This window comes from Scyliorhinus torazame, chromosome 8 (genome assembly GCF_047496885.1).
Source record: "Scyliorhinus torazame isolate Kashiwa2021f chromosome 8, sScyTor2.1, whole genome shotgun sequence".
In the NCBI taxonomy this organism is placed as follows: Eukaryota; Metazoa; Chordata; class Chondrichthyes; order Carcharhiniformes; family Scyliorhinidae; genus Scyliorhinus; species Scyliorhinus torazame.
In genome coordinates this window covers 156,441,969-156,461,195 of record NC_092714.1, presented here as the reverse complement: position 1 = coordinate 156,461,195, position 19,227 = coordinate 156,441,969, and the positions used below count along the sequence as shown (strand labels likewise).

The 19,227-nt window shown below is 42.6% G+C and overlaps 2 protein-coding genes across 2 annotated transcripts in view; one reads left to right on the top strand and one right to left on the bottom strand.

Moving 5' to 3' along the window:
• zrsr2 (zinc finger (CCCH type), RNA-binding motif and serine/arginine rich 2) overlaps window positions 1-19,227 on the top strand; it is a 53,885-nt gene that overhangs the window by 18,088 nt on the left and 16,570 nt on the right. Inside the window, exons 5-10 of the mRNA XM_072514424.1 lie at window positions 3,178-3,264; window positions 6,213-6,251; window positions 9,615-9,730; window positions 14,116-14,329; window positions 17,251-17,306; window positions 18,308-18,417. Of these exons, the coding sequence (XP_072370525.1) occupies window positions 3,178-3,264; window positions 6,213-6,251; window positions 9,615-9,730; window positions 14,116-14,329; window positions 17,251-17,306; window positions 18,308-18,417 (622 nt within the window). The remainder of the gene's footprint in view (window positions 1-3,177; window positions 3,265-6,212; window positions 6,252-9,614; window positions 9,731-14,115; window positions 14,330-17,250; window positions 17,307-18,307; window positions 18,418-19,227) is intronic.
• The window catches only part of LOC140428217 (AP-1 complex subunit sigma-2), a 110,370-nt gene continuing 105,458 nt past the window's right edge, over window positions 14,316-19,227 (bottom strand). The window contains exon 5 of the mRNA XM_072514433.1: window positions 14,316-16,147. Coding sequence (XP_072370534.1) covers window positions 16,136-16,147 — 12 coding nt within the window. The 3' untranslated portion in view covers window positions 14,316-16,135. The remainder of the gene's footprint in view (window positions 16,148-19,227) is intronic.

Sequence of the window (19,227 nt, the reverse complement as noted above, 5' to 3'; positions counted from 1 at the left end):
TGAATGGTGGAAGATATAGGAGGGATATCAGAGGTAGGTTCTTTACCCAGAGAGTAGTGGGGGCATGGAATGCACTGCCTGTGGAAGTAGTTGAGTCAGAAACATTAGGGACCTTCAAGCAGCTATTGGATAGGTACATGGATTACGGTAAAATGATATAGTGTAGATTTATTTGTTCTTAAGGGCAGCACGGTAGCATTGTGGATAGCACAATTGCTTCACAGCTCCAGGGTCCCAGGTTCGATTCCGGCTTGAATCACTGTCTGTGCGGAGTCTGCACATCCTCCCCGTGTGTGCGTGGGTTTCCTCCGGGTGCTCCGGTTTCCTCCCACAGTCCAAAGATGTGCAGGTTAGGTGGATTAGCCATGATAAATTGCCCTTAGTGTCCAAAATTGCACTTGGTGTTGGGTGGAGGTGTTGAGTTTGGGTAGGGGGCTCTTTCCAAGAGCCGGTGCAGACTCAAAGGACCGAATGGCCTCCTTCTGCACTGTAAATTCAATGATAATCTATGATTATAATCTAGGACAAATGTTCGGCACAACATCGTGGGCCGAAGGGCCTGTTCTGTGCTGTATTTTCTATGTTAACCCAGTAACCCCACCCAACACTAAGGGCAATTTTGGACACTAAGGGCAATTTATCATGGCCAATCCACCTAACCTGCACATCTTTGGACTGTGGGAGGAAACCGGAGCACCCGGAGAAAACCCACGCACACACTGGGAGGATGTGCAGACTCCGCACAGACAGTGACCCAAGCCGGAATTGAACCTGGGACCCTGGAGCTGTGAAGCAATTGTGCTATCCACAATGCTACCGTGCTGCCCTTTGACAGTGATCAAAGAAATGGTCGCCTGCCAAAGGGCAAGAAGGAGATTGGGGCAGGGTTAAATTGTATGTATGTAAATGCACAGAGTAACAAATTTGGGGAACTGGAAGCAGAAATTGCTTTGGGAGGTGAGAAACAGGAAGTGAGTGGTGACCTTGTTTGGTATATATTGTAGACCTCCAAATCGTGGGGTGAAAGTGCAGGAGAGCATTTGTAAGCAGATTATGGAACTTTGCAGGGCAACTCGGGTTGTGATAGTTGGGGATTTCGAACACCCGATGTAGACTAGGAAATCGGTAGAATATGGGGCACGGAAGTGGAAAGATTCCTGCAGTAACTTTCTGGAACAGTACATTTCCAGTCCTATGAGGGAGCAAGCCATGCTTGATCTGGTCCTAGGAAATGAGGCAGGGCAGGTGGAGAACGTCACAGAGTGGGGGAGCTGTTGGGATGTAAAGATCATAATAAAATACAATTTAATATTAAGTTAGAAAATGATAAAAGTCAGTCACGAATTAAGATCCCAGACTGGAAAAGGGCAAGCTTTAGAGGTCTGCAAGTTGAGCTGGAGCAGTTTGATTGGAAATGCATTTGGGGGATAAAACTGGATGAAAAATGGGAGACTTTCAAAGGAAAGATGAATAGGGTGCAAGCTAGGTACATTCCCATGATAAATAAAATGGGGTATCCACAGCTAGAGTACCCTGGATGAATAAGGATATTAATGATAAAATAAGGAAGAAAAAAGGGGTATGATGAATGCTGGATTAATAATAGCAATAGAAATCGGGAAGTGTATCTCAAATGCAGGAAAGTGGCTGGAATAAGAGAGGCTAAGCGCAATCATGAGGAAAGGATGGCAGACAGTGCTAAAACAAACAGTAAAATGAAAAGATTAGTGAAGGATAGAGTGGGCCCAAAAGGGACAAGCCGGGTAAACTGCTCACTGAAGCGGAGGATACGGCAGTGGTACTAAATGAGTACTTTGCTTCTGTCTTTACCAAATTAGAAGATGGTGGCAATGGCCCAGTTGAAAATGGGTGTTGAGCAACTGAGCAGTATAGTGATAGATAAAGAAAAGATGCTAAAAAGGCTGGCAGCACTCCGGGTAGAGAATTTGTCAGGCTCGGCTGGAGTGCATCCTTGGTTGTTGAGAGGTAAGGGAGCATTTTGTAGAGCCATTTACAGAAATTTTCCAGGCCTCTCTGTATAGAGGATTAGTCCCGGGGGTCTGGAGGATTGCAAATGTGATGCTGTTGTTTAAGAAAGGGGCAAAGGATAACCGAGGAAACGACAGACCTGTCAGCTTGACATCAATAGTGGGAAAACTGATGGAGGCCATAATGCGGGATGAGATAAATATACACGTAGACAAATAAGTTAGTACTAGATAGTCAACGCTGCTTTGTCAAGGGTAGGTCAGGTCTGATAAACTTAATTGAGTTCTTTGACGAGGTGACACAGGCAGTGGATGATGGTAGTGCTGTGGATCTTGTATATTTGGACTTTCAGAAAGCATTTGATACGGTGCCACATGGCAGGTTGGTTAGCAAATTAAACATGTTTGGGATTGATGTGTCCTTGGCAGCATGATTAGAAGTTGGCTAAGAGATAGGAAACAGGATAGGTATAGATGGGCATTTCTCAGACTGGAGACGAGTTAAAAGTGGTGTTCCCCAGGGCTCAGTGTTGGGAGCTTTGCTTTTTCTGATTTATATAAATGATTTGGAAGTAGGTGGTGAGGGCAAGATCTCTAAATTTGCAGCTGATACTAAGCTAGGGAGAATAGTGAATTGTGAGGATGACATTGACTTCAGAGGGACGTCGAAAAGTTGGCCAAATGGGCAGAGACCTGGCAGGTGTATTCAATGCAGCGAAATGTGAGGTGACCTTATTGAGGTGTTCAAAATTCTGAACAATTTTGACAAGGTAAAGAAGGATATTCTGTTTCCAATAGTTGGTATGTCAGTGACTATGGGTCACAATTTCAAGATGGTCAGCAAGAGTGTTGGGAATGAGATGAGGAGAAACTTCTTTACTCTGAATTGTTGAGGTTTGGAATGCGCTGCCTGGGAAAGTGGTGGTGGTGATAGATTCCATAGGTTTCAAAAGAGCTGAATATATATTTGAAAGTGATGAATTTAGAGGGCTACAGATATAGGGCTGGGGATTGGGAATAGCTAGGTAAATCTTTTGGGAGCTGGTGCAGAGACGATGGGCCGAATGGCCTCCTTCAGTGCTTTAAAAATAACCAAAAAAAACTTACATTAGAGGTATTTTCAATGCTGCCATAAGTTTGTTCAGTGAGATTTGACTGTGATGTAACCCTGTTCCTTTGGTGTCCCCAGAGAAAAATCCGAGAAGAATGGGAACAGCAGCAGATGAAAGAAAAAGAGGAAGTAGAACACAAACGCCAGGAGCGGAGAGAACGAGAGGTGATTCCAGCTCTAGGAGGATAAATTCACAACATATATCCTCTTTTAAAAAGAATATAGAAAGAATAAGAAATATCTTCTACATTTGTGCGACAGTTGATTGGAGAACTTGGTGCAAAAGAATAATGGAGCTAAATGCACAAACTTTTGTATCTTTTTGTGTTCATTTATCAAGCTTGAAGTCGTGAGAATGGAATACTATCTATTGCAGATACCTGGGGTGAAATGCTCCCCCAGCGGCGCGATGTCCGCCGACTGGCGCCAAAAACGGCGCCAATCAGACTGGCATCGTGCCGGCCGAAAGGTGCGGAATGCTCCGCATCTTTGGGGGCCGAGCCCCAACATTGAGGGGCTAGGCCGGCGCCGGAGGGATTTCCGCCCCGCCAGCTGGCGGAAATGGCGTTTGGTGCCCCGCCAGCTGGCGCGGAAATGCGGCGCATGCGCGGGAGCGTCAGCGGCCGCCGACAGTTTCCCGCGCATGCGCAGTGGGGAGAGTCTCTTCCGCCTCCGCCATGGTGGAGGCCTTGGCGGAGGCGGAAGGGAAAGAGTGCCCCCACGGCACAGGCCCGCCCGCGGATCGGTGGGCCCCGATCGCGGGCCAGGCCACCGTGGGGGCACCCCCTGGGGTCAGATCGCCCCGCGCCTCCCCCCGGAGCCCGCCCACGCCGCCTGGTCCCGCCGGTAAATACCAGCTTTGATTTACGCCGGCGGGACAGGCAATTTCTGGGCGGGACTTCGGCCCATCCGGGCCGGAGAATTGAGCGGGGGGTCCCGCCAACCGGCGCGGCCCGATTCCCGCCCCCGCCCAATCTCCGGTACCAGAGACTTGGGTGGGGGGCGGGATTCACGGCGGCCAACGGCCATTCTCCGACCCGGCGGGGGGTCGGAGAATGACGCCCCTGAAGTCAGCATCAAGTACTCCCTGGTCAGAGAGGGAACATTTCCAAGCAGAATAAATCTCCAGAACCTTGCCGCTGTTGGTGTGGCAGCTTTTCATCTCTCCCCTCCATCTTGAGTCCTATGCGAGTGATTGTCAGTTTAGGAGCAGTTTTGTACCATGGGCCTGCAAGCACAAAATTTCAGCAGAGGACCACTTGCCATCTGTCTGAACTGTATTCCAATGTTGTTGAGGGAAGTAAAAAGCCATGTTGAATGCACTGGCCTATTTGGCTCCCAACCATTTTATTCTCGAATAGTGTAGTTCAAAAAGTGCTTCAAATGTGTCCTATTTTACTAAGGTACATTCCCTGATTGCCACATTTTTTTGGAAAACCACACAACATTAGTGTTTTTAACGAGATCTGTTGGCGTAGTAAACTGTTGGAACTCATTCTATGTGAAGGAACTTGGACCAAGTTGTCCAAAGAGATTAACTTAATCATGTGTAAGGCAGCAGTGTAAGAATGCAGTTAAATCAGTGATGGTTCTCAATCAAAATGACCCAGATATATGTGAGTATTGGTTGACAACCATTCAGTGATATGATTTGGGTGGCAGTCTCTAATGTATTACAGCAAAATATACATTATTAATAAGGACTTTTCTCTATTATTGGTTCTGTACTGTTCATAATGTTCAAAGTTTAAGCCAAATTGCTTATTTGTGTTAAAATGTAATGAAATCCTGTGAATCAGTGTTTCCTCACTAAATAGCTAATTTATTTTTGGAAATTTCAGCAGAGGACCACTTGCCATCCGTCTGAACTGGCAAATTTAATTGATTATTGAACTTGCTCCTAACATTATTATCTGTTAGGAACAAGTTCAATAATCAATTAAATTTGCTCCCTGAAGTTATCTAAGTAATGCATCTAGGAATGCTTTAGTAATCTGAGGTCTTCCTTAGACAACATGTGGTGGATCAAGAATTGAAGAGAATATTGAAAGGTGCAGAGGATCCAATAATGTGTAAAGAAAGTTTATCCTGATAAAGCTATGCCGAGAACTGAAAGTAAAATAATTCAATAAGCAATTAATCTTGCAACATCTAGGAATTATATTGGATTTCTATTTAATGCATTCTGCCGTATCTTGATGATGTAACGCTTCTTGTAAGAGCATTGTATTCAGAAATGTGTTCATGAAAATTTTCTGGACTTACACAAGTGATATTCCTTAACCGCCCTGCACCAAAGAATTTCCACCGCTCGTCCTTACTGACTAGTACATCAAGATGTATCTTTTTCATAATACTTGTGATTTGAATTATCTGAGTCTTTTAGTTTGATATCCCTCCATCCTGCATAAAATGTAAAGATTAAGAGCAGAATAATTTTTTGTCTCGTAGCCATTGATGTTCAACCTCCCAAAACTTATTAATTACAAATAGTTTATTCAAGTCCATTCGTGTCAGTCTTGCAAACAGTTCAGTTTGCTCAAACTGACCTGGCACCTTTTCAGCTAGTTCTGTTATTTGTCTAGGCACAAAGAAAACCTCTGCCCATTTTTTGTTTATTTTTGTTTTTGCAGCTACTTTGTAAATCAATTTGTATATCTTGGATGTCCAGCTTAAAGGGACTGAGCTAATCATGTTCCAGATGCGGATACTTACCCGGCTGTGTTTTAATGATTTAAAATAGTTTCATTACCGCTATTTTCTGGGTGACAACCAACCAATGCCCTGATGATCAGCGGAAGGGGAAATGAGGTGTGGGGAAGGAGAAAGAAAATTCTATCTTCAACTAAAATCAAGGAGCAATATTTTGATAACTATTTTTCATTATGAATGTTGGATTATAGTATTTGTCTGATATGTACATTTTTGTGTTTTTGTTTTCGCTACTGTGTTTGTTTGGTTTTGAGTTTGATTGCTTTTAAGTAACTTTTAAAATAATTTAAATCCCTGTCATGAACCCACTTTCTAATTTCTCATTCTTAACAAGTAGAATCAGATGTGTACCAGATAAGTACTGCAGGGTTTTTACCAGTCCTATCTTTACACCATTGTAGGAAGCTGTTCAGAAAATGCTGGATCAGGCGGAAAATCAGGTACTGTATGTTAATTGAATAACATTTCCTTTTGAGTTATATTGAATGGAAAATATATTTAGTAAGATCTTATTCTAGATTGAACAACTATAAGGTGTGGGCTCAGCATTGAGCCGTTGTACGTCGGAGTGTTCTTGTTCTAGAGGGTTCAAGCCATTCTTCAATATGGAGGAGAATCCACTTCTATAATACATCTTTAATGCAAAACACTGCAGATGCTGGACACCTGCATAAAAATGGAAAACGCTGGAAAATCTCCATGGGTTTGGCAAGAGAATCAGTTTATGTTTCGAGTCCATATGGCACCACAGTACGGAAAGACATGGAGAATCCACTGATCTCGTTATGATTCCACGTCCACTTAATAAGAGGGACTATTCGATTGGAATTCTGTTTTCTCCCCTGAAGAAACTGGCATGATGGCAAGTGGTGACGTTGGTAATAAAAATACAAGTGAAGGGCTTGGGACTTAGTTTAAACTTCAGAGAAATCTATCAGGTAGCCACTGAAATTTCTTTGGAAGAATGGCTAAAGGAAAATTATATTGGTTTTGTTGGACTGTTTAATGTAATTATTCTAAATCTATGTTAGTACCCTAAGGAATTTAGATTGCTGTGCCCCCTCCCTCCGTTGCTGGGCCCCTTCTCGCTCCTATATATCATTTACATTTGTGAATCATGTTTTGTACAATTTGGCTATTTAATTTCTTACACATGACTTATTTGGTGTTTTGAGCTATCCTGAAAGGTGCTATATGCACACAAGATCTTTATTTTCTCTGATTTCCAGTCACTTCAGTCTTAATAGCGCTTGAAGATGTCACACATGGTCAAATGCTGCCTTGATGGTGAACAGTCACTCTTATCTCACCTCTTCATTTCAGCTCTTTTTTTTGTGTGCGCCATTTTGAAACAGGTTGGAAAGAGGGCCCTAGCAGAACCCAAACCCGAGTGTCAGTAAGCAGGTTACTGCTGTGTTAAGTGTAGCTTGATAGAACTGCCGACGACCCATCCATCACTTTGAGGATCGAGAGTAGTCTGGTGGAATGGTAATTGGCCAGATCGGATTTGTGGACAAGAATTACCTGGGAAATTATCTACTTTTTGGGGTAGAACTTTCCTGATGGGTGTAGCTAGTTCTGAAGCACAGATCTTCCATTTTATTGCCAGGTTGTTCTCAGGGCCCATAGCCTTTGCTGTATCCAGATAGCGAATGGAGTGGATCAAATTGGGTGAAGACGGGGGATTTCAAAAGGAAGTCAAGATGAATAATAGACTCGCTACTTCTGGCTGAAGCTGGTTGCAAATGCTTCGGGCTTGTCTTTTGCACTGACATCTTGGCTCCCCTATCATGGAGGGCTGGGGTGTTTGTAGAATCTCCTTTTGATTATTTAATGTTCCATTCACGATTGGATACGAGAGGACTGCAGAGGTTTAATTCGATCTACTGGTTGTAGGATCTTTTGGTTCTGTCTGTAGCATGCTGTTTCTGCTTATACGTACAAACATATGAATTAGGAGTATGAGTAGGTAATTTGATCAAGAGAATTCCTGAGACGCATGACCCTGATAGCAAAACTTTCTCCTCCTCCTCTGGCTTAACTGGGGGCCCTTTTATGGTTTAAGTCACCTCTTACTCTCTCAAACACCAGTGAGTTGTCCAATCTTCCCTCCTAAAACAACCCGCCCATTCCTGGTGTTAGTCTAGTAAACCTTTACTGAACTGCTAATGTATTTGCGTCTGTCCTTAAATAAGACCAATACTGTACAGAGCACTCCAGATGTGATCTCACCAGTGTTCTGTACAACCTCCCTGTACCTCCCAGGCAAACGTCCCTGCTTCTGTATTTGAAATGAAAATCGCTTATTGTCACAAGTAGGCTTCAAATGAAGTTACTGTGAAATGCCCCTAGTCGCCACATTCCAGCGCCTGTTTGGGGAGGCTGGTATGGGAATTGAACCGTGCTGCTGGCCTGCCTTGGTCTGCTTTCAAAGCCAGTGACATAGCCCTGTGCTTAACAGCCCCTTTTCATTCCCCTCGCAATAAATTATATTTATTGGGTCTCTTATTACTTCCTGTATCTGCATAATAGCCCTTTGTGATTCAAGGACTAGGACACCATCTGCTCTTTCAGAGAGCCAGTGACAGACTGAATGACCACATTCTGCATGGTAAAGATTCTGAGATTGGCACTTAGCAAAAATAAAGTTCAGTCTAAAACTGCCATATTGAGTCCAGAGGCTCCAAAGTGCCTAATCGGAAGATGAGATGCTGTTCTTATCCTTTGCAAATGGAGGCTGATAGGTGGAAAGTGAGGACAAGGAGAACCTTATTGTGGTTTCGAGGGCGAGGAAGGGTTGTTGGCAGAAGTGTGGGAAATGGGCCAGACACAGTTGAGGGCCCTGTCCACTCCAACGAGGATGGGAAATCCTTGGTTGAGGAAAAAAACATATCAGTAGTGTTGTGGAAGGTAGCACCATCAGAACAGCTGCGCGGGAGAAACTGGGGGAATGAAATGAGGAGATGGGTGTGAGGAAGTGTAATTGAAATAGCTGTGGGAGTTGGTGGCTTTATAATGAATATTATTAGACGGCCTATCCCCAAAATTGGAGAGACAAGTGATGGAAGGGAGATGTCGCAGATGGACCACGTGATGGTGAAAGAAGTGTGGAAATGAGAAATAAAATTGATGAATTTACCAGTTCTGGGAGAGAGCAGGCAGTAGTACTGGTACAGCCATCAATGTAATGGGAAAATAATTGGGGGAAGGGGCTTGAGTAGGAATGTTCCACATAACCCAGAAAAATACAGGCCTAACTTGTAGCCGTTCAAGTACCATGGTAATATTTTTAATTTGAAAGTGAAACCACTTACAGCAGAAATAGTTCAGCGAGAGAACAGGTTCAGCCAGGCTGGTGGCGCTGGTGTTAGACTATTTGGGCCTCTGCTCAAGGAAGAAGTGAAGAGCCTTCAACCTGATCTGGGGGGAATGGAAGTGTAGAGGGATTGGATTTCCATAGTGCAGAGGAGGCTGTTAGGGCCAGGAAACTGGAAGTTTTTGAAATGACATAGGGCACTGGAATATTCACAAATGTAGTTCTGAAGCGAATGGGAGAAAGTACAGTCAAGATCGAAATTAGTTCCGTGGGGCAGCAACAGGCTGATATGACGGATGGGCCAGGACAGTCCTGTTTGTGCAGCTTGGGAAGGAGGTAGAAAGGGGTTGTTGCGGGTTGGGAGACTGAGTTGGGGGTGGGGGGAAGATCTCCACAGGAGAGGAGGTCAGTGACAGTCCTGGAAACAATAGCTTGATGTTCAATAGTTGGGTAATCCTGTTAAAATTGTGAATTATTTTGTCAACAGTTGGAAAACGGTGGCACTTGGCATAATCCAGAAGCACCAGAGGATTATGGTACTGAAAAGGATAAATCATATTGTCCATTCTTTCTGAAGACTGGATCCTGCAGGTTTGGTGATAGGTGAGTAAAATATTTTGAATAAATGATAAAATCTAAGGAAAACTGGACAAAGTATAGCTTTTGATGTTGTACCCTTTGTTCAAAGCACACCTACTGCCTGTTAAATGATTTGCTGCCCAGGTGAAGAGTTGGCTTTCTTCTGTGACCATCCTGTTGATATCAGTCCTGAAGTGATGTTACTCATTGAGTCTGGTTAACCTGGGAATTGACCTGGCGCTGCTCCACTCTAGTGGAAATTTACTACCACCGTGTTTACCAAAGGTCATGTGATTCCAGATTAATCCAGTCTATGGTGGCAGAGTGATGCCCATTGAGAGATTTGAACCCCAGGAACAGCAGCATTTATTTCAGTGAAGAAATTATTTTGATTTGATTTATTATTGTCATATGTATTAGTATACAGTGAAAAGTATTGTTTCTTGCATGCTGTACTAACAATGCATACCGTACATAAGGAAGGAGAGACTGCAGAATATAATGTTACAGTTATAGCAAGGTGTAGAGAAAGGATCAACTTAATACGAGGTAGGTCCATTCAAATGTCTGATGGCAGTAGGGAAGAAGCTGTTCTTGAGTCGGTTGGTACGTGACCTCAAACTTTGGTATCTTTTTCCTGACAGAAGAAGGTGGAAGAGAGTATGTCCGGGGTGAGTGGGGTCCTTAATTATGCTGGCTGCCTTTCTGAGGCAGCGGGAATTATAGATAGAGTCAATAGATAGGCTGGTTTTCGTGATGGACTGGGCTACATTCACGACCTTTTGTAGTTTCCTGCGGTCTTGGGTAGAGCAGGCTCCATACCAAGCTGTGATACAACCAGAAAGAATGCAACATGGTGCATCTGTAGAAGTTGGTGAGGGTCGTAGCTCACATGCCAAATTTCCTCAGTCTTCTGAGAAAGTAGAGTCGTTAGTGGGCTTTCTTAACTATAGTGTCAGCATGGGGGGACCAGGACAGGCTGTTGGTGATCTGTATACCTAAAAACTTGAAGCTCTCGACCCTTTCTACTTCGTTCCCATTGATGTAGACAGGGGCATGTTCTCCACTACGTTTCCTAAAGTTGATGATAATCTCCTTCGTATTGTTGACATTGAGGGAGAGATTATTGTCGTCGTTTCCCTCCTTCCCATTGTTGTAGAACAATTGTGATTTGAAGTTTAGTGCTACACAAAGCTGGTATAAAATGATTCGTAAATTTAGGATGCTGGAACCTAATTTTAGCTGGGACTTTGCTGTTTGTGGGTGGTCGCTGAAAAGATAGTGCTGAGTAATAAAGTTGGTGGTTGTAGGTGGCTTCAAATGTGAAATCTGAACGTGACTTAGGTTGGTGTTACATTCTGTAATTTGTGATGTTATAGAAGCTCAACAAGAAATGTATGAGACTTGTTGATAAAACCTTTTTTTGAGAAAGACTTTCTGGATGAATTAACTTCCCTTGTTTCTTGAGTAATCACACTGCCAATGATTTGTCTCCAGTTAGTTTCAACAGTTTAGCGTGCTTGTAATATTGGAACTGCTTTAAAACTGAATTAATCTCAGTAAAGATTATGGCAAAGCAGATACCTTGGAGGAATTATTGATTGATTCATTCCACTTCTCGTATGGAAAATAATAGGACCTGGATGAATAGGATCAATCACTAGGGCAGAATGCTTTTCACAATCAGTGTGATCTTATTGAATGGTGGAGCAGGTTCAAGAGACCGAATAGCCTCTTAAATCGTATGTTCACCCAAGGTTCTCAGGAGAAACTGGTGGGGAAGTTGCAGATATGCTCTCTAGAATTTGGCCTTGACAAGAGTAAATGCTGAGAGTATGTTTGTCATCATGCAGGAATCTGGAACTAGTCAGTTTTAGAATTTGAGGTCCTGTATTTAAGACTGAAGAGGGGGAATTCCTTCTGAGTTCATCTTTGGAATTCCCTACTGACAGAGAGTGGTGACTGGGTCATTGAATCTAATCATGGCTAAGTTAGACAGATCCTTGATCTACAAGGGAGCTGAGGGTTATGCAGGGTGGAAAGGCGAAGGAAAGGGGTAAATTGCCCCTTTGTGTCCAAAGATGTGAAGGTTATGGGAATAAGGCAGGGGACCGGGTCTAGGTAGGGTGCTCTTTCGGAGAGTCTGTGTAGACTCACTGGGCCGAATGGCCTCTTGCATTGTAGGGATTCTATGATTTCCATGAGAGTTGAGGCCACAAGCATGACCTTATTGAATAGCCAAGTAGGCTTGAGGGGTCAAACGGTCTACTCTTATTTCTTGTGTTCTGAGGATTGTTTCCTTGAATTTGGAAATTGTCATTGTCACTAATATTTAAGAGAGCATGGAGGGGCAACAGGAAACTTTGTAGGGAATTCGTTATGCGCTATTCGCTTACCTTGGCAGCACACACTCTCATCTGTATTGATGCCGAGAGACATTAAGAATTATCGGCGCAAGTGTAACCTTTGGCTGACTTGGGATGTCTGGATGAAGAGGCGTAAGCCTGCATACCAAACAAAGTTTATTGAGTAACAGCCCTACCCACTCTGTGAGCTTTGGATTATGTACCAGCGTCATGCCAAGAAACTCAATCACTTTCACTAACTTCTTCAGATGCTTCTGAAGATTAGATGTCAGGACACATTACCAAGTACTGAGGTCCTCTCCCAAGCTGGTAGGCTAAGCACCCACGCCATATTGAGACAATGACAAATGAGTTGGCTGGTCATGTAGCCAGAATACCTGACACCCACTTACCAAAGCAAATCTTCTATGGAGAGCTTGAATCTGAAGTGTGTTGTCAAGGTGGCCAAAGGAAGCATACTGAAGGCTTCACTTGTAGGAGTTTTGACATCAACCTTGAGTCTTGGGAGAAGTCCGCCCAAAATTTCTACACCTGTGCAACCAAATCAAATGGTGTAACCTCCTTTGAAAACAAGTCACAGACAGAGAGAAAACGCAAGGAGGGGGAAACCCTCCTGAGTCAGCAACTTGTCTAAAGCTCAATCATCTGTGGTAGCCTGTCTTATTTGCAAAAGAACCTTCCGGGCATAGATCACCCGGAATAGTCATCTGCTTAACACCAGAACGCTACCCAACACCGTAGGTGATGAACATGGTCGCCTTCACCTTGAAAGATGAACTGGATGATAAAAGAATTAGACAGAGTAGATATATATATATATAAGGGACTTGGTCCAGGAGAGGGAATATAGAACATGGGGAATAATCTTAAAAGGAAAGTTAGACCATTCAGAAATGAAATCACAAAATACTTTTTCACAAAGTATAGTGGAGATCTGGAGTTCTCTCTCCCAATAGGCTGTGGATCTGGGTCTAAAGCTTTCTCGGATAAGATTATTGGTTACTAGGTAAGGGAATCGAGGGACAGGGAGCCAAGGCTGGTCATGGGATAAAAACAGATTAGGTATGATCTCATTATATATTGAACAGTCCCGAGAGGCTGATTGAACTCCTGTATTTTGTAACCTAGGTTGTTGTACTTTCAGCAAAGATACTGCCATAATAAGGTAACTGCAAAGGTTCAGTTGCTTCCTGATTATTGAACATAAAAGTACAATTGGGTACAACTGTGTCTTTTAAAAAGCATTTAGATAGTTACATGGGTATAGAGGGTTATGGGCCAAGTGCAGGCAACTGGGACTAGCTTAATGGTAAAAACTGGGCGGCATGGACTGGTTGGGCCGAAGGGCCTGTTTCCATGCTGTAAACTTCTATGATTCTATGTCATGCTTCAGTTATACAGTTCATTGTTGAGACTGCATCTCGTACTGTGTGCAGTTAAGGAAGGATGTAAATGTGTTGGAAGCGGTTCAGAGGAAGTTTACTGGATTGAGCGGGTTGTCAAATGAGGAAAGGTTGGCCAAACTGGGGTTGTTTACTAAGTTTTGAAGAGTGAGGATGACTTGATTGAAGTATGCAAGATCCTGAACAGTATCGACAAGGTGGATGTGGAAAAGATGTTTCCTCTCGTAGGTGAGCCCAGAACTAGGGGGGCACTGTTTTAAAATTAGGGGTCACCTTTTAGGATAGCGATGAGGAGAATCTTTTTCTCTTGAGAGTTGTGCGACTTTGGAACATTCTGCCTCAGAAGGCAGTGAAGGTGGGTCATTAAATATTTTGAAAGCGGAGTTAGATTATCAGGGATAGATGGGAAATGTGGAACTCAACACAAACAGATCAGCCATGATCTTATTGAATGGCAGAGCAGACTCAAGGGGTTGAATAGCCTAATCCTATTTTGTATGATTAGACAAACCAATTTATATTGTCGTGTTAACTGTCCTTAAGATGGCAGGCAGTAGGATCAGACAATTAGTTTGGAGTTGGAAATTCTCTTGTTATCATTGTATGTATAACAGAATGATTACAAATTTATTTCATACAGGTGTTCTCGGAAGCATGTTTACCCAGCATCAAGTCATACTCTTCTTATCCGAGCCATGTTTATTACCTTTGGGATGGAGGAAAGTAGGCGAGATGATTATGATACTGATTCCGGGCTAGAGCACAGTGAAGAGGACATTTACCAGCAATTTGTAGAATTCTATGAGGATGTACTACCTGAATTTAAGAACATTGGAAAAGTTGTACAATTTAAGGTATTTTATACATTCATTTAATCGATAATATGATATAGAATAGAATGTACAGTGTAGAAACAGGCTGTTTAGCTGCATCTGCTTGTAACTAGTCTTCTTTTCCTCCACCCTCTTTACTTCATTTAACCCTATTAGTATAGCCTCTCTTTCTTCTCCCTCACATGTTAACTGAGCTTCCCCTTAAATGTATCTGTGCTATTTGCTTCAAATATTCCTTGTGGCAGTACATTGAACTTCTTATTAGATTAATTAGTGATTATCTTGTATTTATGGCCTCTGGTTTTGGCCTTCCCACACCGGTGGAAGGATCATTTCCACCTGTAACCTACTGAACCCCTTCATAATTTTAAATACTACATTTAACTTGCTCTTCTGACTTCTCGAGAAAACTCCCCCCAGCCCGTTCAGTCTTTCCTTATCGTTATAACCCCTCCGTTCTGGAATGTACAAAATGTTGAGACTAGAACTGTGTGGCTAGAACTTCTAAATATGGTCCAACCAAGGGACTTTGTGTCATAGAATTATTACAACAAAGGAGGCCATTCAGCCCCTTGAATCCAGACCGGCTCTCTACAAAACAATCCAGTTATTCCCATTCATTGGCCTGATCCCAGGAGAACTTATTTATGTCACATTATGAACTTATTAATATGTCACATTTTTCATTGGTGTATGGGTCAATAATGCTGTGTTTCTGGCAACTCCTTCTGCTTGTCTGAAGGCTAATTATGCATTGGTGGAAGAGCATGCTAATCGAGATCAATAATAGTGGTATTTTTCATTTCTGAACTTGATCAATAAATTTGTCCCTGTAACTTCAAGTCCTGCCTTTTCTCTACAATAAACAAACAAAGAACAAAGAAATGTACAGCACAGGAACAGGCCCTTCGGCCCTCCAAGCCCGCGCCGACCATCCTGCCCGACTAAACTACAATCTTCTACACTACAATACTTACACACACTTAATGGTATGGGAAATTAGGCAGTCGTTCCAATCTCTTTAGCTGACTAGTTATATTCATCAAAAAATGGATTGACATTGCTCAAATTCAACCTTTAATGTTGCTAAAGCGGGGCAGTTATCGGGCTAATCTCTCTGTGCACAATTCAATTATAACCCTAATGCTAAAGGAGGAGGTACAAATTGTTGAATTGCTGAATTTAACACAAATACCTTGCGTTGTAAGGTATTTAGACTACTCTTGTTATAAGTTTGTAAGTATTCTTATCCCCACAGAGACCAATAATGTTTAAAAAGCGACAAATTTCCCAGCAACTGATAGAAATAACCAAAGGACAAAATTTTATATTTTAAGACTTGTACAGTACAAACAAACTAAAATTAACATAGATCAAACATTACTGAACAGGCGACTAATACATTAAACTAAATAAAATGTACTTTCACATTAACAAATGCAATCAAGATAGCATCTTCCAAATCCCTCTTGCTGTGTGCTGCGCTATTGACAGAAATTGTGCATTTAAAATGCACTTTTTATGTGGGCAGCACGGGAGCATAGTGGTAGCACAGTTGCTTCACAGCTCCAGGGTCCCAGGTTCGATTCCCGGCTGGGTCACTGTCTGTGCGGAGTCTGCACATTCTCCCCGTGTCTGTGGGTTTTCTACGGGTGCTCCGGTTTCCTCCCACAGTCCAAAGATGTGTGGGTTAGGTGGATTGGATTGACCTTAGTATCCAAAAAATGTTAAGTGGGGATTACTGGGTTACTGGAATAGGATAGATACGTGGGCTTCAGTGGGGTGCTCTTTGTAAGGGCCGGTGCTGACTCGGGCGAATGGCGTCCTTCACTGTACATTCTATGAAATAATGAAAAAAGAACATTGCATGAGCAGACCTTCTCTGACTCCCACCTCTCCGCAACCTTTGCCTGTTCTTGCCACCCTAGATCAAAACTTTGTGTCCTGCGGAAATTATTTCACTTAGCCTGAGTCTTCCAGACAATCCCAAGCATCCTGCTCGGTTAGCACAAATCAATCTTCCTGCTCCACAGCAGTAGCTGCCCTCTGTTTCTTTAAAAAAAACAAAACAGCTGTCTTTTCTTCTGAGAGTTACGGTGTACATAGAATATAATACAACATTCAGTGCAGAAGGAGACCATTCGTCCCATCGAGTTTTCACCGACCCACTTAAGCCCTCACTTCCACCCTATCCCCGTAACCCAATAACCCCTCCTTACCTTTTTGGCCACTAAGGGTAATTTATCGTGGCCAATCCATCTAACCTGCATGTCTTTGGACTGTGGGAGGAAACCGGAGCACCCGGAGGAAACCCGCGCAGACAAGGGGAGAACGTGCAGACTTCGCACAGACAGTGACCCAGCAGGGAATTGAACCTGGGACCCTGGTGCTGTGAAGCCACAGTGCTAGCCACTTGTACTACCGTGCTGCACAAAAGTGTGAAAGCTGTTAGTTGATATTTCAATAGATTTCTGTTTGTGTTTCTTTCCCTGTGGGATCTCATAGACATGTTTCCAAGCTGGGGTGCTTCCAGGATTCTGATTCCTAAGTTAAGGAGATGTTTAAAAACATAACCGCCTTGGAACGTCCAGATTTATAGACATTTGCATTGCCATCTGGAATTACACTCCTTGATTTACTTGACAAGTATCCATATTGATCTAAAGCAAATTTTAACAATATAAAAGTAACCAAACCGTGTGAAGGAAACATACACATCTTTCAACCAGCACTGTTTTGAGGAACACACCTTCTTTTGAGCTATCCTTAATAAGAATTTTCTTCCACATGGTCAGTACTTTGAGTTCAAAAACTAAAATTGGTGAATGGGGTACAAACGTATTGAAAAGCCAAAATGTTCAATATACTGCACCTAATATGGTATAATGCCAAATTTTAAATGCACAAAACTACAATATTAATTCTCAATATTAATTTTCCAGGTTAGTTGTAATTATGAGCCACATCTCAGAGGAAATGTGTACATTCAATATCAGAAGTAAGTCTGTATATTTTCTACACTTCATTGAGTTAAAAAAAATGGATTTATTAATGCTAGGGTGCTGGAAGATCTCTCATCCCTTTTATATGTAGTTCAATTGGATTCTGTACTACATGTGAGCAGGCAGTTGGGCCTCTGTTCAATGTGTTGTCCAAAGAACCTCACTTCAGACCATACAGCACATTCTCATTACTGCACTGGGGTATCAGCTGGGATTCGGTCCTGTGGGGCTTGAGGTGGAAGCAAAGGGAAATTGTTTCTCTAAAAATAATTTTAAGTTTTGTGAATTGTGTGTATATCTCTCCCATTCTGGTCATGTTCCACTCCTTCATTTAGCTCTCCCTACCCTCAACTTTTTTCAGTACTTCTCAGTGATTGGCTGCAGCTATGGTCCTATTGTGAATCACATGGTTTCTTCCATGTGTTGAGTATGTGCCCATCCCTGTCCCATCATAACATATCAGATCAGTAACAAACCATGGGCATGTGAAATTCCATATTCTGTTTCTGCATGTACTCAGAATTTACAGTGCAGAAGGAGGCCATTCGGCCCATCGAGTCTGCACCGGCTCTTGGAAAGAGCAACCTACTCAAGGTCCACACCTCCACCCTATCCCCATAACCCAACACTATGGGCAATTTTGGACACTAAGGGCAATTTAGCATGGCCAATCCACTTAACCTGCACATCTTTGGACTGTGGGAGGAAACCGGAGCACCTGGAGGAAACCCACGCACACACGGGGAGGATGTGCAGACTCCGCACAGACAATGACCCAAGCCAGAATCGAACCTGGGACCCTGGAGCTGTGAAGCAATTGTGCTATCCACAATGCTACCGTGCTGCCCCAAACTCCTAGGATTCTGCTAGTGTACTCCTAGGATGTACTCCTAAGATTCTGCTAGTGTAACCTGTAGTGTAAAGTATCTGTAGATTTTTTAGGAAATTAGAATTAATGTTTCTTTGCCAACAGCTGATTGCTTGTGGTTTACTGTAGGGAGGAGGAATGTCAGCAAGCCTTTGCACTTTTCAATGGACGTTGGTACGCGGGAAAACAGTTACAATGTGAATTCTCACCTGTAACTCGATGGAAAATGGCGATATGTGGTTTGTTCTCTATTTTTCATTTTGTATTTTCAGAATATCAACAAATTTATCGCTTCAGTTAATTGGGTATTTGATCATTGCAAATTTGTATTGGTCGGTCATATCTTGGCCAAATGTAGTAATTTTCATTCTAGCCTTTGCTATCCAGTGTATTGATACAGGCTGGGACCAATGTTCTTGCGGGGTGGTTTGCCAATTCTCTTGGACAGGGTTTAAATTAACTTGACAGCAGGATGGGAACCAGGATGCAAGAATAAACAAGGGGCAGAAAGGATTAGAAGATACAACGGCACTGGAGTAAAAAATTGTAACGTATTACAGGGATCAGAGGCGATGCCGTAAGGTTTACAGTACGTGTACATGGTCAGTTGTAGGCGCCAATGACATTGAAATATAATGTGCTGATAATGGGAGCAGAACTGATTTTCACAGTAATTTATTAAGATTACTAAATACCCCTGGATTTGAGGATTTCCAGGAAAGAAAGCAGATAGGGTGACTGTAATGATTAAGGAAATCATTACAGTGCTGAAGAGAGAGGTTATGTCCTAGTCAAGTCAAGAACATAATCTATTGGTTAGAATGAAGAAACACTTAGAGGTATTGTTACATTACTATAAGCCACAGACTAGTAAGAAAAATATAGAAGAGCAAATTTGCAAGAAAATTAGAGGTACAACAACTACAGGGTTGTGATGGATGACTTGAATTATTCTAATATAGACTAGCAAAGCAAAAATGTACAGGACAGAGAGGGAGGAAGGGTTTCTGAAGTGAGATTCAGAAGCATTTTCTCATAGAAAATAGGAG